Here is a 26537-nt window from a genome sequence, read left to right as displayed (position 1 = left end):
GGTGATACCTCTGAAATCACGAGCCACAAAACTGGTTAAAATTACAAACATGTGTGATTCCAACTTCTAAGGCATCGAATTCGTCACCTAAAAAATTGTTTTTTTATTTTTTTACGATAAATTAATTCTCCATGAATAACATTATTAGAGAAGGAAAAAAAAAACTAAATCGCTATTTAAAGTACTTAAACACCAAGCAATGTTGTACGAAGTACGGAGTAATAATTAATACACAAGAACTTGTAGGAGATTAGCAATATGTGGCACCTCGATTCGAATCCCATTGGAGTATACCTAGTGGCTAGTCAAGGGGTAGGCTGGTTTGAGGTTGGATCGAGTCTTGGCAAATAGACTCGAAGCCGACTCGTGAAGGTGATCGAATAGGACCAAGCCAACTAATGATTGGCCTAACCCCAACCCGATAGTATCCACTTTTTGCACCGTCGCACCATACAACTGTAATACTATGGTTTTATGGTCTGGTTACGACTGGTAATCTGGCAGGCCTAGATCTCCGGGCTAGTCAGGTGATTGGTGATGTGACGGTGTTGGAGAATTGTGTTGTGTTGTGTAATATTGTTGTATTGGTTTATATTATGTATGGAGTAACTGACCCCGTTTAATTGTTTTAAAAACTGTGGTGATCCATTCGGGGATGATAAGCAGTTATTGAGCATGTATGATTTGGATGCGGGGGGATTAGCTGGGCATGAGTCACCACGAGTCGATTAGGAGTCTTTCGTTGTTGCGTTGAACTTTTATTTACTTTAGTTGGTTTGGTTTTTGGAACAAATGTATCGTATTTTACAGTTTTGGTTATGTAATCACTTTAACTTGTCTATTAAAGTATGTTCTTTCATGGTCTATTTGATATTCATTGCCTCGGGTAACCGAGATGATATCACTTTCATACATTAGGTGGTCTTGGTAAGGCACCTTGATGTATGGGGGTGTAAGGGTGTTATAACAACGATCCCCTTAGAGGAGATTTCACACACGCGGTCATTTCATCAATTATTTGTACGTACGTATAGTTGTATTATACTGAGTAAATTAATAATACACCCTTTTATATACCACTTTTCTAAAATTACTTCCTTTTGAAAACTTTTTAATAATTTAATCCCATAAAATGTTCCCAGGTCAAAAATTACACCAATTTGCAGTAATTATCTATTGCTTTTGACACAAAAATTACGTTAGAGTTATGTCAAAGTTGAATTCGGATTCATCTAAAAATTACTTCCTCCGTCCCGATTAGTATTTAGTAATTATCTATTGCTTTTGACACAAAAATTAATGTTTGGCCAAGTTTTCTTAAAATGAGTTTCTATTTTTTAAAGCTTAATTTCTCAAAAGTAGTTTTCAAAAAACAGAAACATCAAATTGATGCTTCTATTTTTATGCAGCTAGTCTTGCTTGTGACCTCTCACAAAAAGGGAAGAGAGGACAAGGTGGGCACCCCCCATGTGCTTCGCGCTCACCTCTCAATGGGCATTTTGTGAGAGGAAACGGTACCCGTCACAAGTTTGTGGCAAAAACATGGTGTTTGAGCTTTTGAGAATCTACTATTAGCCTTTAAATTTATAATATGTTTGGCTAAAAAGTGTTTTTAAGCCCAAAAACACTTTAAAAAGCAAGGTCAAACACACACCAAGGAAATATGTGATAATACTTTTGGACCACGCAAATGTTCATTTCCCACTTGCACATCAAGAGACCCACAAAAATATGTCAAAAATGAAAATAGATAAATATTGACCGATACACCCAAAAAAGAAAATAGATAACCATTGACTGGTAGTAACGAAGGGAGTAATTAAATAAGTGGGGAATATATGAGAAAATTAAAAAAATTCAATTAAGACCGAAAATTTAATGTTAATTAACAACATAAAAAGTATAAAAAGTAGAGCATTATTACTCTATAAACATACGGAAGTAATTTGGTGATTTCGTAAAAAACGATAAAACGGTTTTTCTAATGTGTATGCTAAGGGCACACATGACACATTAATAAACTTATATTAATGTAATTTACTAACATCAACCCAAATCAAATTCAATCAGAAATTACCCTATTTAATGGGTTTACGCCCAGGAAGATGCTACGGTTACACTCGGTAATTTCTCAATTTATTAGGGCAACATAAGTTAAAATTAAAACAACATAATAAGTTTATGGAAAGGTATTTTTTTTTTTCCTGTTAAGCATAAGTTTATGGGAAGTTTGCTTACTCTAATTTAATTTAGCTATAGATTTAGGAAACTTTCCTTAAACTTTCACCCTAATCTTTCTATGTTGTCGGTTAAAATTATTAACTCCTCAATCCCTTACTCTATAAATACCATATTATTACCTCCTACAATTTCATACTTTCATATTCCAATTCTCACTTTCAAAACCCGAAAAAAATTCGAAAATTTTAGTAACAATGAAGCACCAAAATACTACGAAGTTTTTATCACTTAAGATGAAGGAAACACCAATGTCCTACAAAATAGCGTCTCCCCCTAACATCGTAGTACACTTCAATTTCAACCATTACCGCGAAATCCACCACTTTTGTGATGACGATGTATCTCCTTTTCCTCAAGACCATAACATCTTATCCAAGGAGCTTGATGAGGCGGAGTCTTTCGAGTCTGTGCTCGTTTTGCCACTTGAACCTGAGACGGTCGAGTATTACGTTATGTTTGCTGAGATGGGCGAGGATTATTATTGGCCTGATTTTATGTGTCCTGAAGTATGGAAGGGTGTTAAGGAGAAGGTGTCGGAGTATGTGTTAATGCATGCTGACTTTGATGCCAAGTTAGGGTTTGAGATGGTTGCTAACGTTGGTGTTTCTACCCTTGACATTCCTTGTTGCTGAAGGCTGTTTGTTCATCATTTTGAAACATGTTCTTTATTGTTTATTAAATTAAATTTAGTATATGTTTTTATTATTCATTATTGTGTTTGAATCTTTTAAGTGTCTATGAAGTTGTACTATGGATTTGTTTTTATTCAGTTGTAATTGAATCTTTTAAGATATATATATATATTGTTTTTTTTTTTGGTGTATATCATCCGATTTAGTCGAGTTTCGACTAGATATTGTTGTTGAGGCTCATATTTTCATTGCTGTTACTTTCTTTGATATATCTAAATATCTTTAGTTGCGTAACGAGGAGTTCTTGGCTCGATTATAGTTTGACAACTGAGATCGAGCGAGCTCATATCGGAGCTTTACTTGTTTAAGAATCACATGAGTCAGCCATGATTGAATTGTTGAGGGTATCGAATCTATCTTGAGTTGAGCTTTCCATAAAGAACGAATAGCATGACTTTAACCGATATTTCAACAATGTAATCTTCTCATGTTTCGAGCCAGCTACGTATAAATTTGAAAGTATCAGAACGGCACCCAAGAACAGTATTGAAATCCAAGGTTCATGCTTTCAGACGAAAAAAAATCAAGGTTGATCATTGTAGATTGTGAAAAGAATGATATTCTTTCAAAAACAATGCAGTATGATAGATTACTAAAGCTTATGACATTTGTCGTCGACTAGTTATGACCTGACTTAACTCTCCTTGATTCATTCCTGACTTGGAGACTCCATATTTGAGATGTCGATGACCAATTGTTGTCGATGGTTGATTTGACATTGGAAAATAGGAGTCCGCGAATGAAGGCCACTAGCAAAACTCAGATGTTTCAAAAGCTATCATCTGTTAGGTCAATTTTAGCTTCAAAGTGGTCGATTCCATTGGGACTTTTCTGCTTGTTCCGTAAAATCGTAACCTGCAGAAATTATTAGGATCAACAACATATTAGGATCCAACCCATCAGTGCAAATTTTGGAACATTTGCTGGATCAATTAATCACAGAAGGTTATGCATTGGAATCCGAGACTGTACAGCTAAATTGCTGGATGAAGTACCTTGGGTCTTTTCATGGAGGTACCATAGTAGCCTACTCCAAATGACTGCGACGAGAATCCTGCTGCAAACTCAACTGCTTTCAGCCTTGGTATATTCCCAGGGCCCTGCACAAGATCATCAGAAAAGGTTTTTGAAACCCTTTTAATGCTGAATGCTGACACGGATGACTGAAATATACGAATTTCTGCCATGGTAATTTATTGTAAGACCATTTTACTTAGAAGTACGATCCAAACCCTTTTGTTTTTCACTTTTTCTTTTCTATTTTTTTTTTGCCCATTTTGAGGTGCGCGTTCACCCGTGGACGGTTCCAAAGGATGATTCATGTCGGCCGACCCCAAATCATTTTGGGATTAAGGCTCTGATGTTGTTGTATTGTTGCTGATCTTTTTTACGCAGTGAATATTTGATATCAGTAGTGTTATTTTACGACTTCTGATGACCCTTTTACTTTCAATCGCAAGATCATCTCACAAGAGAATTGCTTAATTTTTTGAAATTCAGGCAATAAGCATCTGGTTAACAGTCGGGTGCCTACCTCACAGGAAGCATCAGGTTGAACAACGAGGATTCCAGCACTTCCATCTGTTCCCTGTTGATTGCAGGCTTGAACCACTGAGCGAAGAACTTTAATGCAGGCAGATGCTGGACCTGCTTGTGATCTGTCGGCATTATTATGGTCATAAAAAATACCGCGAATAATTAAGCATTCTTAAGAGCAAAATACTAGCCACAAGAAGAGTACGCGCACACACACAGACGGTCAACAATACAAGAAAGGGATTAGAAATAATACAACGATAATGACACACAGCACTCTCTGGCGGCAAAAGCTTTCATCAAATACTCTCCAGCGCCGGTAGTGCAACAACCTACAATGAAAGGAGCTCCAAAGGGACCTTTTGAAGATGCCCAACAACCTGAACCATATGTGCCAGCTAATCCTACTCGCCCACTTACCTATTAAGATCATAGATAAATATAGCAAATTCCTGTCAGCTTAGATGACACTGAAATCTTGTTAAAAAGAACTGATAACAATTTAATTTCAATTGTCGTCAGACCGCTTGTATCATGTGGGAAACAGTAACTTTATATTTTATTCTCTGATGCAGAAAAGGTAATTAGGATCAGGACGCATGCATAATCAGAGAATAGCAATCCATTTCAGCATGATGGTTAGAGTTCCGTACCTTCATTGCAATACCACCACTAGAAGCTCCAGAAACAATGTGTCCGGCATTATCAACACAAACGACTCCAATAGTGTCCATAATCAAATCTTCCTCAAACGCTCCTGTTGTAGATTCGATGACTGGACTCCTATCCACATCTAGTTTACAGGAAATAGTGATGGATTTAAGTATAAACTCAATGAACTGGCACTTTGCCTATTGAAGAGAATTCCGAAGCAAAGATCCAAGTAACTAGACATTGCTAACTGATAAAGACAGGTGTATCACATCATACTCATCGGCAGAGGGCATGATCAAACTCTGACATAAAACTACATCTCTAACAGGACACCATGAGCGTGAAGTCATATATACTCCACTAACCGATCACCAATGCCAACTTAAATTTTGTTACCTAGTCAAAGGACATAAATTTGATTGAATAAACCATTCCTTGGTGTATAGATGCCAATTTATAAAGCTCTCTCTTTGGTCTGACGGTTATGCGTGTTGGTGAATCAATTTTCAAGCAAAGATCACGTATCAAATTAAAAAACAAAAACAATTATTTGACATTTGAATGTACTCCAATCCCATTACAGGAACAAACTCTGAGGAATCAGATTGAAAAAATCGAGCTGTAAATAATTTGCATGTATTGCTGCATTAGCTTTGGCTCATTCTTAATATTTAAACCGAAGAGGTCTTAGCCTAGCTGTTGTGACGGAGGTTCTGTAGACGTAGTCGTAGGTTCGAATCCCCTTTCCCTTTCTATTGTACTAGCCTTCTGTTATGCCTCCTCTTACACTAAAATAGTAAATAAACTAGGAGATACTTAAAGCAACAGTTCTGGTTTTCAGATCATCCGATGATCACAGTGTCATATTTGCATTGTTGAAGTAAAAAGGCTCTATTTAGGCATATTTGGAGAGGAAAGTACCTGATAACCGACCATTTTCCTGATCCCTGCTGCTAGAAGGTTCCATAAAAACACCATTTTGTGTTTTGGCATCTTCAAGCATTGCTGTATACTTTTGCCATTGTGCTTTAGTTCTTTGGGTCACAAGCCACTAATTTCATATACAGCAAAATAAGAGGCAGAAATCAGACTAACAAGAAGCGAGAAAATTAACTCATCAATAAAATCTACCATGTTCACTAAATTGAAAGAGCCAACTAATGGGGTGGAGCGAACCTCTTCAGCATCTTCAATCGTGCTTTCTGAACAAATTCCCTTAGTTTTAGCCCACTTGCGTGCCCCTTCGCCAACTAGAAAGCTGAGAGATGATATTAATGGGATTAACTCATCAATAAGAAGCGAGAAAATTAACTCATCAATAAAATCTACCATGTTCACTAAATTGAAAGAGCCAACTGAATTTCTGTAAAATCGTGAGAAAGTGTATGACGGATCCAAAGGAGATGTGAGTAACTTGCACCAATATTTAGAGAACAGTGTTTTTATTGGACAATGGATGAGACAGTATTTGGAACATTTGGGGCCTTGCTTCTTCCTCGTGCTAATTTGTTTTGACATGCATACATATATGTGACCTCAGTCATGCGAGCTCATTTGCGTTATGAGGCAAGTTTAAAAGTGAAAGTCACTCCGGCTTTTCACCTAGGCTTACTTGCTGATTTAACTCGCTTTCGTGTGTTGAATCACAGTAAATTCTTTTGCCAGGACTACATTTTAAGAAAAGCATTATGCAAGGATACGGATTCTAAACAGCTGGTAGAAGTCCGTACCTTGGAGGTATCCGACCAAGCAATGAGGATCCAGTCTTTTGTTCCTTAATTAGAGTGGCAGCAATTTTAATGGGATTTCGCACACCTGGTCTAAAACCAACAAAATTTATATCAATAGATTTTTTTTGGTTCCAAAATTTATATCAATAGATTAGGGCAGCAATAATAAATGATACCAACAAAAATGTTCTAGGACACCAACTGACTGACAGAGATAATATTTACAAAGAACGTCAATATGCAGGTAAGTAATCAGGTACCTGGTACTGCCCCGACAGCTGCAAATGCCCCCGAGTCCCCATCCATGATACTAGCATCACATTCAACATGACCATCCTCAGTCAAATTTGAACCTCGGCCAGCATTTGTGCAAGGATCATCCTTCAATACCACAATTTCCATATTACAAGAGAAGAAAACCAGCAAGTACCAAAGAGATTCAAATTTCTTACAGCAAAGAACTTTCAAGACAATATATGTACCTCTAAAACTTTAATAGCTGCTTCAACTGCATCTACGCACCGGTCAGAACCCTAACTCGAACAATATGAAAACATAATTAGACATTAAAAAAAAGGGAAGCATTAAACATTAGAAATGCTAGATGTGGTTATTGTTCACCAATACTCCTCACATTTCAATAAAGCTTATAATAAGTCTCAATTAAGACGGTCCTATTACCGCATATGCTCAATTCCTACCAACATTCTTTCCATTTCAATTGGGCCAAATACTTTATACTAGTTAGTTTTCAGAATACAATGGAATCATGGTTACCGAATTCGCTCGGTGCCCTACGAATCGCGAATTGTTAAAAGCGAATTCTATCATGTTGCTTACTGAAAATACATATAACACACATTCTATAAGAGCGAATCGCGAATTGGTGAGGACGTATTCATAGCGAATTCGGTAACCATGAATGGAATAAAGCAAATTGCTTGCTAAACTCTTAGCAAGGTGTCTACGCATTTTACGTGTTATACCACAATTTTCATTAAGCATCATCCGAAAAGGCGAAAACTGCCTCTTTGTGTTTTTATCACAGGGATAAAGGTTTGGTTTCGTACATCCGACCCCCTTACCCACTACCCAGCCATTAATACCCTAGCTAATGTTGCAGAAAACCCACAAACAATTCCACATTTGCATCTCCCAGTTGGTCTCTCTTGTGACGGTCACAATTTGGTCAGAAATTGTGACGGCCCCAAATGTGACCACTTTAAGATAAAAAGTAACCATACATAAAATGTTACCTATCAAATAATGGTCACATTTGGGTCCGTCAAAATTTGTGATGAAAAAGAGCCCGTCACAAGTGAGAATTTGCATCTCCCAATATAATCATTTTTCCACAAATATAATCCAATTTGAAGAAATAAATTACAAACCCACATCACAGAAACAACAAAGATCAAAACTTTTACTAACATAAACTACATAAAACACAATAAAAGTTTCAAACAATAAAAGGGGTAAAAAATGAAAGAAAGTAAACCTGTAGAAGAACAGATGCAGCAGTAAAACAAGCACGATTCATGGCGGACCTCAGAGGTTTTTCATTAACAGGAGAATGATAGCCTGCACCAACATGAACTGCTACAAAGAATCTATCTTTCTCTTCTTCTTTTCCTCCTCTGTCTTTCTTTTCTGCCATTGTTGACCAACTATCTGCTGTTCAGTGCCTGGATTTTTTGGTTCGTACCCTTGGCCCTTGGGCGTTAAGCATAGATCGGACAAGATTGACCCGAACCGATCTGAACCCGTCAAAAGTTGTACAACTAGACTACTAGAGTATAACCCGAAAGCCGACTGGACCCAATTTTTTTAGTTGGAACTAACCCGCACCTAAATTAACCCAAATATAATCCTCGTGGAGCATAGTGAGAGGTAGACCTGATAACTGGAGAATTGAGTAGGGTGTGAGTCGGGCCAGTTGGGTTTAACTCATTTTAGGTATGCATGCACTCAGATCAACCGCTTCGGGTCATATTGCAATCAGGTTATTTTTATTGAATTATTTAGCGGTGGGTATAGTGTAAAGGAACGTTTAAATCCGGTCAAACATAGTCAAGCTAGTTAGGGTTTTGGGTCAAATTTGGGTTCGTTTGTCATGCTACATACCGAATTGAGTCAATAATGACTGTCGACACATATACCTAAATCCAAAATTGTTACTCGTCCCGTTTCAACAGATTCTTTACATTTTTTTTGACACTATTCACAACTCAATAAAATCTTTAATATTCTCGACAATGTATACATTAAGAATATCAAATTTTTATAATTTTATCAAAGCAAAATAAATTTTTTTGATGGTGTAAAATGCGCCTCGACAAATGTGAAAAAACAAACGTAAAGAATCTGTAGAGACGAAGGTAGTATTTACTTACTGTCCTACTTTATGAAACTAACCCGACTCATACACGAATCCAATTTTTTCGCTTTTTTTTTTTCTTAAAATAAAAAAAAATAAAAAATTGGGGGGCTTTCCCACCAATGGCTTCATCCATTCTATTTTCAAGTAAATGATACATACTGTCAGTGCTTGTTTGTTTACCCACCAAAATCCCATGAATTCCAAAATCCCATGAATTGCATTTTTTGCAAAATGGGGGAATTCTCAACTCCTATGGAGTTTCCAACTCCTACATGATGTAGGAGTTTAATTACCTAGCCCCTCTTAGCTAATTGGAAACTCCAACATCCTTCCCCCACCCAATTTACCCATTTGCCCTTAAAAAAAGATGTTATTTAGATTATATAAGGATATATTTGTATTTACAAATCAAAATCATGTGAATTAAAGTTGTTTAACCAAACGTAACGCGGGAGTTTAATTCCGTGGAAAAACAAACTCCTCAAAGGTAACCAAACATGTTTTTTCTCATTTTATGGGAATTGTATATAGGAATTAGAATCCTATGAATTGCAAATTAACACAGGAATACAACTCCTGCATGAACCAAACGAGCACTCATACTGAACTGATGATGCCAAGTTTCAGGATTTAAGATCATACAAGAAAACACCCTATTTGATTCAAAAAAATTTGCTGAATTATCATTGATAAGTATCAATAATGTTAGGCTTTTCTGGCTCCGCCATCCTTGCCTTGTTCATCGACGACTATATAGAGTACAAACTGGAGTGCATATCCAGAAGAAATGTTTTCCGACTTACACAAACAAAAATGTATAAAACTATGGGAGGACAAACTCTTTGTGAAATTATTTTAAAAAAGGCTTTAAAAATGCACTATGAATTACAACCAAAAATCGAACACAATAGACAGTATGGGAATGCAATCGCCTTCATTAATCTTTCTTGTTGAGGAATATCTCTGTACACTGCTTCCTTGTATCCTCGGGACTTGTAACTGAGGAATGCACAAAAACATATTACGGTGTTTGCACGCTTGCAAGAAACGGTAACACAGGATACGGTCTCACATTAACATAATGAGAGTGAGTTTCACAGCATTTAGAAATAAATTGCTTACCAGTGTGACCAACGGTCCTCTCTGACTCAAAAATTTCGTGATCATTTCCTCCCTGCGCAAATCACATCACATTCAGCAAATGATAGATTGCTCTTTCTGTGAGGGTTGGATCAAACATCAAGAGATGTAATGAAGCATATACTGTTCAGCCGAGAGTTTCCACAAACTAACCATGTTGGACACTAAGGGACGCATCCACGTCCTAACTCGTAAGTAGTAACCAACTACCAAGTCTGAGTAACCTAGCTAAATGTAAAACCGATATGATATCTAGGTAGCTGAAAACGAATGAGCTCAAGTTACAGACTTTGAAACCGTAGACTTGGTGATGTTCCCTAGGCCTTATCCCTTAGTAGGATTTACCTTGAGATGAACTCTTATTAGCGTTTAATTGCTTTCAGGGAACAAAAAGTAGGCCGAAACTAGGGAAAGGATAGTATGCATTACATAACAAAATAATACGAATATAAATTCAATGCTTTACCTCAAAAGTTTTATCACCAAAAAAGTGAATCTCTGTGAAGTCCTCGAGGTACCGTAAACAATATGTCTTGTCCCACCCACGAGGGAAAACCTGTATATAACATTTGAGAATGATTAATAAGAATCCATATGTAAGCTCCAACAAAATCGAGCTATTCCAGAGCTACCTACATCGAAGCTTATCTGTCCTCCAATTGAAAATGTCAGGTTAAAGTGTCCAAATTTCTCGCGTAATATAGACACCATAGTTGAACGTATTTTGTGGATCTGCAATGAGAATCTGTTTAGTTTCGAGCTCAAGCATAACAGAAGCTAACTATTTTTATCCGTTGTCTGAAAGATACACTCATATGATCCAGGTAACTTACCTTGTCATACTTTTCAAACTCGTCCCTTTCTTCCTGACTACAGTTTCTTCCAATTGGCGATACATTTATCATTCCATTGCGAAATTCAATGAATGTACCCCTACATAAAATGTTCAGAAAAAAGATTAGCTGCAATGTTTAGAGGACTTGCAGAAAAAACAGCACAATCAACATTTACAAGTACCTTTTAATGGGAATATCCAACTCCGCAATGTACTTAAGTGTGAAGTTAATGAACTCCTGAAAGACAATTTATAAAGTTAACGATTTCATTATATGTTGTCTTAAGTTACAATTCACACCTATCCTCTTTATACAAAAAGGAAGAAAAACAATTTAAAAAGATTAGCAAATTCTTACCTTGAGCTTATCATCTCCAAGATGTGTCTTCAAGCTCTGCAATATCAAACATTCATTAGGGCCTAAAAGTTATCAAGTCGTCTTTTATACACGTATATTTATGAGCTTTAAGATTTTACCATTATGGCAACCTCCGCTCCAGCTTTAAAAGCAACAAGACCATTCTCCGCGAATACATAATCATAGTCGTTAATAACTGCAAAGCCAATCAAAGATTACGAAATCATATAAAAAAACATAAGGATGGTGTTGCAGTACTCAGAATCAGCATTAGGATCCGGGATCCCTTTTCTTATAGACTAGCAGTCTAGCACAATGTTTTGGACTCTCGAAAAAAATCATGACATCATTATTTTGAGCAAACAATACATATAGAAAAGAGTGAGAAAAAACCATAAACAAAAAACAGGTTTGAGAAGTAAACCTGTCTTCCCAAGTTGCTCTGAAATCTTAACCAGGTCAGATCCGCCAACAACTCCAATTGTAACGACCTGCAAGAAGCCATAGATTAACACTCAATGAAAGGAAACAAATTACAGAATAAAGTTTTTAGTGTTCTACATATACAGTATTGACTAACTTATGGGTCATCTAGAAACATCCTCATGTTGTTTACTGTAATCAGGCAACTCTGTGTTTTGGATAACAGCACAGTCGTAAACCTTGCATGATTGTCGAAAATGAGCAAATGTATCAGTACCAACAAGTTAAGACACGTGGAGTTCTGATGATTTACTTATTTCAAAAGAAATGCTCCGTAAAATTTATTATTAGTAGAGTGCTTTACAGAAACATCATTTGTTCCAACCTACTACATTTTACTTAACTGATTAGATAATCAAGAGGGCAACATAGTACTTCCTCCAACTCAGATTAAACTCCCACTTTCCTATTTCTAGACAAATTATATAAAACATCCCATCCATTTAAGGACAACCCGCTTTTATGCAGAATGATCAACTTGTCCAAATTGTAGGTGGGATTGAAGATAACATCAACTATTATAACCAAATGACCAACTTGTTCTCAATAACTACATTCGGGATAAAAAATTCAGGAAATTTCAACAATAAACATTTTTCAAAGCCTGCTTAAAAGACATCAGAAGTCTAGAACGACATTCTTCATAAATTTAAAATTGTACCTCACGCAAATCTTTCATGAACTTTAACATCTCTGGTGTCACCTCCTGCAAGCAGGTAACAGAACCATCAGCTGAAGTATTGATAAAGGAAGTAATGCAACATTGGTTCCACAAACCCAAAAAAAAAAAAAGGAAACCAGGCGCCATAACGGAGGAGCTGCCTCCACCGGGCAGGTAGCCACGAGTCATAACGCAATAAAGGCTATCAGAAAAGATGACTCAAATCTATTGAAGTTTATTTTTAAATATGGCGAGAGTAACATGTAAACATGGTGTCACCACCAAGCGTAATCAGCATTTTATAACAGACAATTAACCTCATAATACTCTTTAATTTGCCAAAAGTTCATTAGAATACTGAAGATTCGGCACAAGGGAAACACAAGTACACAACAGTTTGGAAGCAAACATAAATCATAGCAGCCAAAGAAGAATACCTTTCTTGGTGCTGTAAGAGTCCCATCAACATCAAACAACGCAATCACACCTGGCATCTTAGTCGCCATTTAACTTGATGGAGCGGCCCTGAAATTGTTTTCAGACTAATTGTTAAGAACAATCAAGTAATCATGAACAATAATTCACACAATGTAAACTTAAAATAAGCTAAATTTTCCAATAAAGTGCAGTAATTTATGCACAGATGTTTAATATGGAGCATCCAAGGATATCCGAATCAAATCCCATCTCTCATACATCCACTCTAACTACAGAATACATTATTTTGGTGTGATCAGAGCCACATAGGTGACAAGGAAGTATATTCACAAGGGAACGAAAATTCAAACTCGTGACCTATCTATCATCCATAAATCACTAGGCCAAGACCTCACCAATGTGGAGCATCCAAGGATATCAGAATCAAATCCAATAACTCTAGTACATTTTTTGGGTGTGAATGGAGCCAAGGGTAGGGAGATTCGAGTATGCGACTTATCGTCCAGAGATCACTAGGCCAAGACCTCAATTGTAAGTTTGTAACTATAGATTAAAGTATGCACACACTGAATCACTACATTTAGACTAAACAGATTTCCTGCAGGTTCACTACAAAATTCCAACAACCCCCATCAGATAAACAAAACCATGAAGATTTCTTAAGCAAAAGTGATTCTTTAGTGTTTACTGCATAATTGAAGCCAAAGTTCACAACTTTTTCACATCTATGGTGGATAAATGAAGTAAATTTACGATACCCGGTAACACTGATAAACTATACTAATGTAAAAGGATGATTAAATCAATGTACAATAACAACCAACATTAGATTACAGCAATCAAGAGCAATATCAAATCAAAAATTCATCAAACAGACATTGCTAATCAATACCAAATCCAAAGCATAAACAACCCAGAACAGAAAAAATTCAAAATTGTAAATTACAGTAGTAGATCAAAGGATGAATGAAAATTTAACCTTAGAAATGATTGAAGGTGCAAAAGAGAAAAGCTTTCCGTGTGAAACAAGATTGAGATAAAAGTACTCCTATGAGATCTAAATCTCAAAGAGGGTTTATATACTGTTACTCTTATCAGTCCACTTGACTTCGCTTGTAACAGTAATTTAAAATTCTCCCAAATATGAATTTTTTACTTTTTACTCCAATCAGATTTTCACTGCAGGCAATTTACCCTCTTACATTTAACCCATAAACGGGTTATTCGGATTAAGTGTGCATTGTATCACGGGCTAAAGTTACCGGGTCGTAAAAAAGAGTACACTTGCCAAACTAGTTAATCAAGATGTAGCACCAATTAAATTATTCGACATTAGGCTGTTCGATAATTGATATCCTAAATAAACATAATACTTCTTTTATCCCCGTTTTTATTTGGGTGTTGAGTCACAATTGTTTATAATTACTATCAAATCCAAGCTCAAATAAGTAAATAACCCATCATAGCAAAAATTTAACCAAATTAGCTGAATTCCTATCAAAATAGATAAATGGAAGTTCAATTTTATAGTACCAATAACATTAAAAAAACCGTGAATTATACTATAAGACTACCGTATGTGCAACCACTTTAAAAGTGACAAACTTAAATTTAAAAATGACGATTTTTTATAACTATATAGTGATTATTTTTTAATATAAAATGATCACTTTTTATCTGTCGCACTATACAACAATTGCATACAATAACCGTTCAAAAAAAAATGAGAATTGTACCTTAGAAAGTTGGAAAGAATTGGGAGAAAAAGTAAGTGGATTGCAAATTTGCAATTGGTTTGTTGTTGATGCAAATGTAAATAAATTGTGAGTTGCCAAACTTGATGTAGATAGATGTAAGTGTTAGATCTAAATTTGATTGGGCAATTTATATAGTACAAGTAATACTACAATATAAGTTCACTTGGGTTTACTCAATTGTTGGGTTTTTCAAGGAATATTCCTAACATATGAGACTATGAGAGATATTGATTTTTGAGAGGTGGGAAAAGAGGACAAAAAGACAACCTATAATGAGTTTACGAGGATTTGATCATTTCAACCGTCCAAATTATAAAATTTGTGAAAAAAAATTGAGGCCAACGTGACATATTATTGGTGAGGATAATAAATTTCGATGTTTTTGGGAACGGTATGGTAATACGATGGTTTAGCGACGTAATTCAATGACTGATTTACATGATTAGTTGATATATCTCATACATGCTTTATTTTTGCATCTTCCCGACAATAATACTATGGTTTTGTTGGGTAAAGAGCACATAAGGTGAAATTAGAATATTCCGACCTAAATAGTATAATATCGGTGATCTACTAGTTCCTTGTTATGTACTTCACGAGTAGTCAATACTACCCACTTTTTTCACTCCATTGAAATAGAACAATAGATGTATACAAGGGAGTAGGGACAAATGAATTAATGAATTAATGGAGCATTATAACAGCTCGATACCGAAGATGTCTTAGTCTATTGGTTAAGATGGAGGTATTATGGACAATAGGTCCCAAGTTTAAATCCCATCTCCCCTCTATTGTAATGCGACTGAGTGCGCGCTTCGTTAGACAAAAAAAATACATGCATAACTTTCATTGTCCACAAATCAGGATGAGCGATAATTAAACCAGCGGTCCACAACACCACAATGCAAGCGTTACAGGCCAACGAGGAGCGAGCTAGCAAACTATGTTACGACTGGGCTGAGTTATTTGGTGAACTGATCACGATACCGGAGACACGACACGATTGACAACACGACACGGCGGCCAAGTTGACCTTCTGTTGAAATATATATGCACCGACACGACCAATTGCAGTCTTGGTTTATACATAGGAATAGGAATTATTGAGGCATGCACATTTTTGGGACACGGATTCAGACTAAAAAAATGACAAAAGAGAGCATATGCTGCTGCCTAATTGCATCCAACAACCTCAACTAATCACCTTTTGATTTTTAATCATTAATCACATACTTATTGTATTGTATTGTATTTTATTTAGTTCAAAGAAATCGTAGACAAATAGATGGAACAAAGGAAGTATAGTAAGAACGACTGTTCCTGTTTTCCTTGAGAGAACCCGTTTACTAATAATAAAACAGTTTGAATCAAATCGACCCAGTTTGGTTGAAATACGTACACCTTAATAATAATAAAACAGATTAAAACCGTCACGGTCATAAATCAAAACGGTGTGACACGATCATTGATAAAGTACAAGCCAGAAGGGGATCCATGAGGTACCAAGGCTTGTCTAACAACCCGACCAGCACCTTCTTCTATAGGTAAGTCACCAGCAAATCCATTGATATCGGTCGCAATAAAACCAGGGCAAAGACAATTGACTATAATTGACGGGTTTTCCTTAGCTACTACCCTTGTGTACGCATTCAATACCGCCTTTGATGCAAAATACGCTGCCAGGGCCGGAATCCACCCTTTCTCCGTAAATGTGCCTTCCTTAAAGTCTATCAGGAACTCTTTCACTATCTCGTCGATTTTGTCTTCTGTTAGCTCATCGACGTTGTCTAGGACTCCTCTGATCCGCTCATTTTTAATGTACTATACGGAAAAAAAAATATCAGAAAAAATGTCACGATGGTCTTTGAGCAAACGCGCCGCTACATAATCTCGAGATGCACATTTTATGCGATTTTGTCCGTTCATAGAGCTGGCCATCAGCACGAGCTGACCCGGCCCGCCTTGACCCGTTATTTTATGCAACTTGGCCTGGCCCGACCTTACCTTGCCGTTTGCCTGGGCCTGGCCTGGGTCCTAAAATCCCGCCCTAGGCCCACGATTTTAGCAAAAAATAAAAAAATAAAAAAATTGGTAGGGCCTGCCAGCCTGGCTCGCCTCGGGCCCTGTCTCGGGTCAAGCATATCCCAGCCCGACCTGGTCCGGCCAAGCTCGCCCCTCCCCCTTGGCCTGGCCCAGGTCTTACCAGGAGAGCCTGGCCTTCCCCGACTAGCCTGGCTCTAGCCCGGCCTGAGTATAGGTCTATCCGTTCCATTGAATTATTTACGTTTACTTTTTGCACAAATATTAAGAAAGTGGGGTATCTCAATCCACATAAGGAAAGTAAGCAATCAAATGGAACGGCCTAAAATAGAAAACGTAAACAGTTCAATGAAACGGAGGAATTACTAATTAATGATCACTTAAAATTTGGGTCAGGTTAGGTTTGCAGGTCGGATCAGATTTTGAGAGGCCAAAGCATGATCATGTACTCCTAATATCGAAAGAGTAAATAAACGGAAGACTTACAGAGAGCAACCCTGATAAAGAGGAAACATTGATGATCCTCGGCGAATCTGATAACTTAAGAAGATCAAGTAAGGCTTTGGTAGTCGTTTTGACACCAAAGTAGTTTGTGTTTAAGCATTCTTGTGCTTGCTCATATGTTTGTGTTATCATATCCTTAGACAATCCCTCAAACTCCGGCTGCACCGTGAATTACAACAAATACGGTCATTTAGGATCGCAGGATCATAGAATAGAAGGATGCAGACATGCAGTAAGGGACTAAGGGGTACTTACAAATCCAGCTGCAAATAAAGCATTAAAGTCAGGAACGGCGCCAAGGATCCCGGCATTGTTTACCTACAACCACCTCAAAGGTTTCAGAAGTCAGTATGTTGACTCTCTAGCTGGGGAATCCAGAAGCGATAGAGTGTGGGGTCAAGTTTAGTACGAAAAACGTAAAAAACGTAAAATTTTCTTTTTTCGTATGGGGTCTAAAAAACGTAAAATTTTCATATTAAATTTGTTTAATTTGAATTTTTTTTACGTTTTTTAGACCCCATATGAAAAAGAAAGATACTGAATTCTGAAAAAAAAAAACGTAAAATTTTCAAATTAAACAAATTTAATACGAAAAAAATGTAAACTGATTGTCCATAAAGCGGTGGGGGTGTAGGAACGCCTGAGTCAGTAAACAGATTGACAGTTTTCCGAGCTAGGGCCTATAGAGGTACCGATGTAAGCAGACTTACTCCTCGTAAACAGATTGACAGTTTTCCGAGCTGACTAAGATTGATAATAATTAACATATTACCAGGATGTCAAGCTTGCCAAATTTGCCCTTGATGAAATCAGCAAGAGAAGTAACAGTTGTAGGATCAGTAACATCAAGTTGATGAAACTCAAGATTTTCGGAACTAATCCCCGAGTTCTTAAGATTTTCAATGGCATGTAGTCCTCTTTTTTCATCTCTAGAAGTTAAAACTACAAAAACTCCCTGAGATGCAAGTTGTCTGCAAACTTGTAGGCCTATTCCTTTGTTTGCTCCTGTAACCACTGCATACCTGCAAAGGACATACATACATACATACTCGTATAATAAGGCGGTCTTATATGATATTTTTTCGGAAATTTTAAGCATAATAGTGTATATAGGTAGTAATACTACATACCTTTTTTTAGCAAGGAACGAGGTTGGTTCACCCATGATTGCACAGACAAGTGAGAAACACACACAAAGGAACCACTAGTGAAATACGAGTAGTTTTTTTTTTTTTTTTTTTCGACAACGATAAAGAAAGGTTTTATACAGATGGCATTTGAGTCATTTGGTCAAATGCACTAATTGTTCACTTTCATTCACATGGACCACAAGTCACAACTACAACATTATTTTTCTTTTTTTTATGTGATTTTATTCCCGCTCTCTTAATTTTTACTAGCGTTTCCGCCAACAATTTTTTTTTTTTTTTTTTTTTTTTTTGGTGGTTGAATATTAGGCCACAATCAAACAATAAATACAAGTATTGGATGGATGGAGAAAACTTTTCCACGTAGTATTGATTAGTATGGTCCTGGATCATTGGCTTTCGTTTGTTGGACGGTAACACAAGGATTAAAGTTGACAGGTATGTAACTAGAATTCATGTTGCATCCATTTAAGGTCTTGTTACGACTTACGAGGATATTTTATTCCGAAACCAATTCAAATACTCGTGATCGAATATTTAACACAAATACTATCTTACAACCAGTTGTATATTAGCGTTAACTGCCTCTCCGAAGTTGTTGAGTTAACTTTCACACAAAGTTGTCATTTATTTTATAAGTTATTGAACTAATTTAAAAAGTTATTGAGTTTAATAATTATTCCTCTTAAGCTCAATAACTTTGTATTGTAACTCGACAATTTTATTAGTAAAGCTCGACAACTTTATAACAAAACTCGACAACATTGAAAAGGTTGTACATAAACTACGTACAACCAGTTGTATAATCTACTAATTGAATATTTAATACGGAGTAGTATTTAATCATTGTATTGCTAATTAGATTGAGGAAAATGAAATATGATATCATGCAAACTATAAGAGGCTGGCTAGCAAGACTAAAATGCGTCTCCGAGAATTCGCTAATTAACCGCGTCCTTATTTGAATGGCTTTACAATTTACCGTAAGACGGTTTTTCAAGAGACTTACTGAAACAGAATAACTGCCAGAATTATCACCATATATAAGGCACAACAATTAGAATGGTATGACTTCATTATTGGAGTAGAACAGGCCAGAAGGCGAACCATGAGGCAATAACGCGAGTCTGACAGCACGAGCACCGCCTTCTTCGAGGGGTAAGTTGCCGGTATTACCGTTGATACTTGTTTTGACAAAGCCAGGGCAAACACAGTTGATAATCACAGAAGGGTATTTTGCAGCTATTATCCTTGTGTAAGCATTCAAAGCTGCTTTCGACACGAAATAGGCAGGCAGCTTAGCAGGCCACCCTTTCTCTGCAGATGACCCTTCCTTGAAGTCGCTAAGAAACTCCTTCAAAATCTCGTCAACTCGTTCTTCTGTAAGGGTATCGGCATTACTCAGGACTCCTCTGATTTGCTCATTTGGTATATTCTGAGAGTAAAGCAACAGAAGGAATGTAAATATGACGCAAAGAGCGATTTTCATGCAGCGAGTTATATGATAAAGTAAGGAATGAGATAAAGAGTAGCAAAAAAAAAACATACAGCAAGTTTTCCAACACCAGACGAGACATTAACGATTCTAGGAGAATCGGAATTTTGCAGCAGAGGAAGCAAAGCTTCAACGTTTCTTCTAACACCATAGTAATTAGTTTCAACACATTCTTCAGCAAGCTCGTATGTTTGTTTAAGCATGTCAGAGTAACTCATCGTCTGCTTCTCTGTCGGCCTTGGATTCGCATACTACCAACCAAGTTTATCAGCAGAAACATACATGAAATATATCACCAAGAAAAAATTTAAACCTAATTTTAGTATGGTAGTTAAAAATTAAAAAATACTTACGAATCCAGATGCAATTAAAGCATCTCTATCAGCAGTGGCTCCAAGGACTCCTGCATTATTCACCTACAAAAACCGAATGGTTGAAAGTTCGAACATTTCATCATCTAAAACTCAAGGAGTAGTTTCGGTTGAAGAGCTATTAATGAAACAGTAAGAAGTTCAAAAAACCTTTTGCCTAAACTTATTACATCAGGGTTAGATTTACGTAGCTTTACTCTTAAAATCCTGATGAACACTTGTGTTATTTCCAAACCGAGTAGTAAAGAAAATCACTTTCAGTAAATTAAGATAAAAATACATACGAGGATATCAAGCTTGCCAAATTTGGCCTTGATGAAATCAGCAAGAGATGCAGCACTTGCAGGATTAGTAACATCAAGCTGATGAAACTCGAGATTGTCAGAACTAAGGCCTGACTTCTTAAGATTTTCAAGGGCTTCCAAGCCTCTTTTTTCATCTCTAGATGTTAATACTACAACTACTCCCTCTGTCGCAAGTTGTCTGCAAACTTCTAGGCCTATTCCTTTGTTTGCTCCTGTAACCACTGCATACCTACACAACACAAAAACGTAAGGACGCTACATAATACTCAGTACTCCGTAATTGACAGCCAAAATGGAAACCAGGAAGTCTATGGACGGAAAGAAGTAGTAGTTATACTGTAAACGCACCTTTTCGATGCCAAAAAGGGAGATGTTTGAGCCATTATTGCAAGAGATATGAGAGCTGAAAGCAAAGAGGCTATTTAAGGAGGTTTGAGCCGCCATAATCGAACGCTTGACATCAGCATAGGTTGGCTGCTGATAACATTTTTTACTTTATGGTATTGTCCTGGTTTAACCAACAAGTATAATACAGCTAGGAGCAGGTATTGTCAACTAATCAGACAAGAGTTTTAGTTGAGGTTTGAGCCCCTTTTGCATAGATGCTTATTAGGTGCCTAATTCTTCGACTTTTAGCATTTGGCAGGAACAATGCAGAGTGAAATTATTGAGAATACAATAAAACCCGATAAAAGAGAGGGCTTTCTGATCGTGGGGGAGGAGATGATAATCACAGGCATTCGAAGCTGTAATAGGATCCTTTGATATATACCAACAGGCGTTCATGTCTCCTAATATTAACCAACATGCAGCCAATTTACGCATATGAGGAATGGTAGCACTGTAATGGGATCGGTCAGAAACACGATCAGGTCTACAAATCAGACCCGGATCTAAAAGGTATAATTCACAGTTTACACAGACCCAACATTACTATAGTATATTTGATCGGACAAAGCTAAATGTTGCAATGACCTGGATCTTTGTTTACTTTGTCTTCTTGGGGTTTGGACACAATTTGAACTGACAGGAACAAACATGGAAGGACCAAGATATACGCTTCTTTATAACCTCAAATTCATTATAACACATTACGCTTTACACGAGGGAATGCAAATAAGTTCATCGCATCTTTGAATATAAATTTGTTATTGCTACAATTTGGAGCAATGGCATTACATCAAAATTCCATAGATGTTCTATCCTAGGCAAGATCCAGTATATTGCTAGATATCCCCCAGCTGACGATCATCACATCAGCGAGATCGATCTTGAGCATCCAAAGTCACAACACAAACTTGTGTAAGTTTACAGTTAGAAGGCAACATACAGCAAAGGCGTAGATATGCAGAGTCCTGGCCCAAAACATCACTCTTCAGCTGATTGTAGAGGGAATCTGGGACTTATAATTAACGAGCGATTCTATCCTCTGATCATTAGAACAAAACGTAGGGTTAGAGATATGTGAAAGATGCACCAGTTAGATGATATGTGAAAGAAGCATCAGCTAGATAATATGTGAATGATGCATACATCAGGCAATGGGAGAATCAACTATTCTCAAAAAGAAAAACAGCAAACAATGACCATGTAATTTGAGGAAGGCATTTTTTTTAATGATATTCTCTTGCGGTACATAGCCCATTTGCGTAAAAGCAAGAAATAAGAATAGAATTTCTCAACTGTACAACGCAATGCAACGCAGATAAAAACACAGAGAAAAAAGAAAACACGAACACATTCCATCCGTTTTTTTTTTTTTTTTTTTTTTTCCCTGCCTTTCAAATATTCCATCCCATAAAAAAACGGAGGGACTAAATCAAACATATCCTCATACTCTTCAAAACATCCAAAGTTCCAATCATATCCCCAAGTTGTACGCTATATCGTCATGTAATTATGGTTATTTCTTAATTGATGTAAGCTCCTTGAGGCACTAACCTAAACCTTTTTTTTTTATTAAAATGGTGAGGCAAATATCAGCGGCAATGAATACAATTTCAACTCCTCAAACTTCTGATTATAAGTTTTTCGCTTTCCATCATACAAGCAGGAAAAAAAAAAGAAAAAGAAAAAAGAGAGAGATTCACACCTTGACAGAGTTGTTCATTTCATCTAATTTTTGGAACAGTAGATCTCCAGAAGCTAATCCTCTCTGCTCAGAAGATCCAGCCTGCATTCACGGAAAACATAAGCATAACTCGTAAATTAGACATATGAAGGTTACACACATTACATCATCAAGCTTTGATCTGTCATTATTAAGGAGTATAAATGTCAAAACATCATACATACAAAATCAAGCTCATGAAAGGGTGTTTTGAGAGAAGTATGAGTACAGGAGGTTAGGGCAGCTAATATTCCCAGTCTCAATTAATCATTGAATTGCCATTTAAGCTGCATCACAGAAATTTTTCTAGAACACACTACCGACATGTAGCTTAAACTTCCATAAGAACATATTCTAATGGTAAACGACAAAGATACCCATACTCGGAGCACTAAGTCTTCAAATCCCATTAAATCATCAAGTGAAAGGAGCTAATCAGCAATATCCATTGTGGGAGAGTTACAAACTAAGTAGAGTCCTTCAATAATTTGGCGAACCGCTAATCATGGAAATCCAAGGCAAAACTATCTGTATGATATGAGAGACAATAAACACAACACCACAATGAACATCAATGAGTCTGTTGTGAGAGACCATAAACATCAATGAGTCGGTCATAAAACAACAGAACACTTGGTGACTTCTCTCTCCATACTAATGTATTAAATCACCTCTCTTCCCACACCAAAACAAAAGATGTTCCTATTCTAACCTCAATAAAAAGTGTATCTTTCCTGCCAAAAGAAACATGATTTGGGAAGTTACGCCGCAGTACTGAGGCAAAACTGCTGTTTTTATAAAGGAAGAATGTTTGGGGTACTTCTTGTCAAGGAGAAACAAATCGAAAATCAAAACACAACACCTGGTTATTACATGATACGATCATTATTCTCCAAAAACATGAAGAAATCATTACAAGATATAAATCACCCGATAATGGAAAACACAGGGATCTTAAAAGTTAAAACCACAACCACGATAACCTAATGGCATCAACATTTCTTTGATGAAAATAAAGAGATTTCTATAGTTTGGTGCAGTAAGTTCAGTAATGCAAAAGATCTAATTTAAGCACTGGTCTCAAAGAATTACTGTCATGCATTTTGTCACGTCTTGAATATTCAGACAACCAACATACCTTCCAGTTCTTCCTCTCAGTTAAGGATGCTGTACGGATCATGGAACCTCCAGTATTGTGGATAACTTTGGCAGCTTCTGTAATTATGACCTGTGATCAATCGATAATATGATCCAAAATGAAGTAGCTAACTTACATAATCGTATGATGAATAATCTTGTACTTGGAGCAGTTCAAGAAGAGCAGTTAGAAATCAGAGTAATGCTACAAGCCTACTTTGATATTACCTTCCTCAGAATTCCTGGGTTGGATACTCCTTGAAACTGTAGTTCATCCACAGGCGCAGCTATACCACGTGATACACTCTCTACTCTGAACGTGTGTAACCCATATACAGACTGTAAACAGCCTGAATTTATCAAAACATATTGTGCAGGTAAGAGGGTCGTAATACCGTTTAATACGTGACTATCAAATGACTACTACTTTACTGAAGATCAACCCATTTTCACCATAACATGAACAACAAGCTTATACCACAGACTCCAATGTTGAATACAACAAAATTACCAACGTTCCTCAAAGGCTCCCGCAAATGGCAATTGGCGAGGTAAGGGGTTGGATGCACACAGCTTTACCCAATTACCCCTAACTTTTTTTTTTCAGATGACCCATAATAAAAGTTGAATCAAGAATCACATCGAATGGTTGGAAATTGAGTCGAGAACTGCAACGGTTGGCTGCTATTTCACAATAATAAGAAATCTAACCAATTTGGCAAGCTATTTTGCTTTATTTCATCAGAACCCTAAAAGACCATTATCAAAGAATAACGAGTCTTTACTCTAGCAACAAATCAACAATTCCAGCCAAATAGTAAAAATAATGCAGTAAATCCAATAAAAATCAGCTCAAACTCTGACCTTGCTCAATAATAATATCAATGACCAAGGATAAAGGCACACGCCTCTCTATTGTCACCGTCTTCCAACAAGGTATAAATGACGGTCTAGATACCTGCAGGAATGCAATTCACTGATACTCATATCAAACTAAGTAATAACCCTTCCTCAATACCATCATAAACACCAAGTTCAACAACTACCTTGTAGACAATTTCAGAAGCCGTAACAAACAGCTTGCGCGAAGAAAGATCCTTCTGAAGCACATATCTAAAAACAGGCAAATACAGCAACATAATAACCCCAACACCCCAAGCTAAAACCAATAACAACGATATCGAAAGCCAAATAATCGTATCATATTGAATGTAATTCCCTGCGAGCTCATCAAACGACGCCGTATATACAATCTGGCTATAATCATTTGATTCTTCATCATCCTCGTCATCTAACCCTGCTAGTGCATTATCAGGAAGTAATATATCCGTTTCCGACCCGAATCCGTCAATGCTCCCCATAAACATCTTTCACAGATTAATATACGAATTACCTAAAATTGCAGCAAATTAACAATAATCAAGATCACACATCTATAATCAATGCAATTTAACAGTGTTTACATTGATAGATGAATATTAAATCTACTATAATAATCAGAAATCGTAGCAAATGCATATAAAATTGCGCGAAATTTAAGAATAACTGACAGGAATCGTAAACGATAACAAATGACAATGAAAATGGATTATGAATGAAAGAATTTACCTGGTAGTGATGAATTAATCGGAAGATTGAAAATTTGGGGGTAAAATTATGAAATTAGGGTTAATTCGTTGAGAAAGATTCAGAGATTTGAATCAGTGTATGTCTGTAGGACTGTAGTTCTGTAGTATAGAATCTAGAAACCCCACAAATGGCAGACACGTTTCATTCTTTTATCTTTTTCCTTTTTTTGCTTGCTTTCTAGTTTCTACCCGTCTATTCCGATCAATTATTTACGTTTATTTTGAGTTTTGACGAAACTGAATTGATATTGTTCTTTTGGACTTAATTTTAAACATTTCAAATCCGTTTAGCTCTATTGATTCGATTCACTCCAATAAATTGATTCGATTCACTCAATAAATTTAGTTGATTCGATAGTTTTGATCCAAGGGGTGTTTGGTAAACGGATTGGGAAATTTTCAAAGATATTCAAGGCTTTTAGCATGTTTGACTCACCAATCTACTATTTTGAGTGTTTGTTAAATGGCATATTGAAAGAGTAGATTGGAGCTCAATCTACTGTTTTCCAATATGCTGCTCTACCCAACATATTCACATTAGTAGATTGTGAAATATGAATCCGTCAACAATCTACACATAGATACAACAATCTATTAACCAAAATATGCTAATTACCAAACACTTCTACTAAATCTGCTAATTGAAATATACTAGTCAAACCTGTTAATCCAATCTATTATTTATAATCTGCTTGACCAATCTGCTTCTGCTAATATCAATCTGCTGATTACCAAACAGAGCCCAAAAGAACATAGTATACGAATATGTTATTGTACTCCGTATTTTTCATTTTATGGAAAAGCAATATCACATCACTCGGTTTTATGACTATTTTGATTTCAATTCATTTTATTGTATTCCGTAGTTTATTCTGGTTCGGTTTAAACAATTTT

General features: G+C 36.5%; 5 protein-coding genes across 6 annotated transcripts; all 5 read right to left on the bottom strand.

The window, feature by feature from the left end:
• Window positions 1–3416: 3416 nt before the first annotated feature.
• LOC141586072 (putative threonine aspartase) lies at window positions 3417–8609 on the bottom strand. The gene is made up of 11 exons (XM_074407192.1): window positions 8352–8609; window positions 7336–7386; window positions 7114–7234; window positions 6854–6938; window positions 6300–6381; window positions 6045–6174; window positions 5123–5262; window positions 4726–4889; window positions 4468–4591; window positions 3929–4033; window positions 3417–3788 (listed from the first exon to the last, which is right to left on the bottom strand). The coding sequence occupies exons 1-11, from the start codon at window positions 8508–8510 to the stop codon at window positions 3702–3704; spliced, it is 1248 nt and encodes a 415-aa protein (XP_074263293.1). The 5' UTR covers window positions 8511–8609; the 3' UTR covers window positions 3417–3701.
• Window positions 8610–9889: 1280 nt separating this feature from the next.
• On the bottom strand, window positions 9890–15080 carry LOC141586071 (phosphomannomutase). Of its 2 annotated transcripts, none has more exons than XM_074407191.1 (12): window positions 14885–15080; window positions 13148–13235; window positions 12711–12755; window positions 11991–12057; window positions 11686–11762; window positions 11567–11602; window positions 11391–11446; window positions 11207–11306; window positions 11010–11105; window positions 10840–10929; window positions 10356–10407; window positions 9890–10232 (listed from the first exon to the last, which is right to left on the bottom strand). In XM_074407191.1, exons 2-12 carry the CDS (start codon window positions 13214–13216, stop codon window positions 10171–10173), a joined length of 750 nt encoding a protein of 249 aa, XP_074263292.1. In that variant the 5' UTR covers window positions 13217–13235; window positions 14885–15080; the 3' UTR covers window positions 9890–10170. The 2 variants fall into 2 exon arrangements, with proteins under 2 accessions (XP_074263292.1, XP_074263291.1); XM_074407190.1 differs by lacking the exon at window positions 14885–15080 and adding an exon at window positions 14128–14335.
• Window positions 15081–16207: 1127 nt separating this feature from the next.
• LOC141586069 ((+)-neomenthol dehydrogenase-like) lies at window positions 16208–18890 on the bottom strand. Its single transcript, XM_074407187.1, has 5 exons — window positions 18580–18890; window positions 18222–18471; window positions 17705–17767; window positions 17432–17608; window positions 16208–16726 (listed from the first exon to the last, which is right to left on the bottom strand). The coding sequence occupies exons 1-5, from the start codon at window positions 18612–18614 to the stop codon at window positions 16349–16351; spliced, it is 903 nt and encodes a 300-aa protein (XP_074263288.1). The 5' UTR covers window positions 18615–18890; the 3' UTR covers window positions 16208–16348.
• A 541-nt stretch (window positions 18891–19431) lies between these two features.
• On the bottom strand, window positions 19432–21247 carry LOC141586068 ((+)-neomenthol dehydrogenase-like). The gene is made up of 5 exons (XM_074407186.1): window positions 21117–21247; window positions 20748–20997; window positions 20446–20508; window positions 20146–20343; window positions 19432–20032 (listed from the first exon to the last, which is right to left on the bottom strand). Exons 1-5 carry the CDS (start codon window positions 21149–21151, stop codon window positions 19655–19657), a joined length of 924 nt encoding a protein of 307 aa, XP_074263287.1. The 5' UTR covers window positions 21152–21247; the 3' UTR covers window positions 19432–19654.
• A 584-nt stretch (window positions 21248–21831) lies between these two features.
• Window positions 21832–25793, bottom strand: LOC141586070 (uncharacterized). Its single transcript, XM_074407189.1, has 7 exons — window positions 25624–25793; window positions 25062–25408; window positions 24880–24973; window positions 24244–24365; window positions 24017–24106; window positions 22861–22941; window positions 21832–22197 (listed from the first exon to the last, which is right to left on the bottom strand). The coding sequence occupies exons 2-7, from the start codon at window positions 25380–25382 to the stop codon at window positions 22144–22146; spliced, it is 762 nt and encodes a 253-aa protein (XP_074263290.1). The 5' UTR covers window positions 25383–25408; window positions 25624–25793; the 3' UTR covers window positions 21832–22143.
• Between the last annotated feature and the right edge of the window lie 744 nt (window positions 25794–26537).

This window comes from Silene latifolia, chromosome 6 (assembly GCF_048544455.1).
Source record: "Silene latifolia isolate original U9 population chromosome 6, ASM4854445v1, whole genome shotgun sequence".
Taxonomy (NCBI): Eukaryota; Viridiplantae; Streptophyta; class Magnoliopsida; order Caryophyllales; family Caryophyllaceae; genus Silene; species Silene latifolia.
The sequence above is the reverse complement of the archived record's forward strand: the minus strand, read 5'-3'. Positions and strand labels throughout refer to the sequence as shown.

Excerpts from the sequence above, each read along its gene's own strand:
- LOC141586068 (XM_074407186.1), bottom strand. The coding sequence starts at position 21,151 with ATGGCTCAAACATCTCCCTTTTTGGCATCGAAAAG. Across the intron at positions 20,509-20,747 it reads TTGGCAAGCTTGATATCCTC|GTGAATAATGCAGGAGTCCT; the intron begins GTATGTATTTTT and ends CGGTTTTTGTAG. Across the intron at positions 20,344-20,445 it reads CTTTAATTGCATCTGGATTC|TATGCGAATCCAAGGCCGAC; the intron begins GTAAGTATTTTT and ends CTTGGTTGGTAG.
- LOC141586072 (XM_074407192.1), bottom strand. The coding sequence starts at position 8,510 with ATGGCAGAAAAGAAAGACAGAGGAGGAAAAGAAGAAGAGAAAGATAGA. Across the intron at positions 7,235-7,335 it reads CAGCTATTAAAGTTTTAGAG|GATGATCCTTGCACAAATGC; the intron begins GTACATATATTG and ends GTGGTATTGAAG. Across the intron at positions 3,789-3,928 it reads CCTCCATGAAAAGACCCAAG|GTTACGATTTTACGGAACAA; the intron begins GTACTTCATCCA and ends TAATTTCTGCAG.
- LOC141586070 (XM_074407189.1), bottom strand. The coding sequence starts at position 25,382 with ATGTTTATGGGGAGCATTGACGGATTCGGGTCGGAAACGGATATATTA. Across the intron at positions 24,107-24,243 it reads ACCCAGGAATTCTGAGGAAG|GTCATAATTACAGAAGCTGC; the intron begins GTAATATCAAAG and ends GATTGATCACAG. Across the intron at positions 22,942-24,016 it reads CTGAGAGGAAGAACTGGAAG|GCTGGATCTTCTGAGCAGAG; the intron begins GTATGTTGGTTG and ends CCGTGAATGCAG.
- LOC141586071 (XM_074407191.1), bottom strand. The coding sequence starts at position 13,216 with ATGGCGACTAAGATGCCAGGTGTGATTGCGTTGTTTGATGTTGATGGG. Across the intron at positions 12,756-13,147 it reads CTCTTACAGCACCAAGAAAG|GAGGTGACACCAGAGATGTT; the intron begins GTATTCTTCTTT and ends ACCTGCTTGCAG. Across the intron at positions 10,233-10,355 it reads GAGGACCGTTGGTCACACTG|TTACAAGTCCCGAGGATACA; the intron begins GTAAGCAATTTA and ends TGCATTCCTCAG.
- LOC141586069 (XM_074407187.1), bottom strand. The coding sequence starts at position 18,614 with ATGGGTGAACCAACCTCGTTCCTTGCTAAAAAAAG. Across the intron at positions 18,472-18,579 it reads TCGTTCCTTGCTAAAAAAAG|GTATGCAGTGGTTACAGGAG; the intron begins GTATGTAGTATT and ends TGTCCTTTGCAG. Across the intron at positions 16,727-17,431 it reads CTTTATCAGGGTTGCTCTCT|TACATTAAAAATGAGCGGAT; the intron begins GTAAGTCTTCCG and ends TTTTCCGTATAG.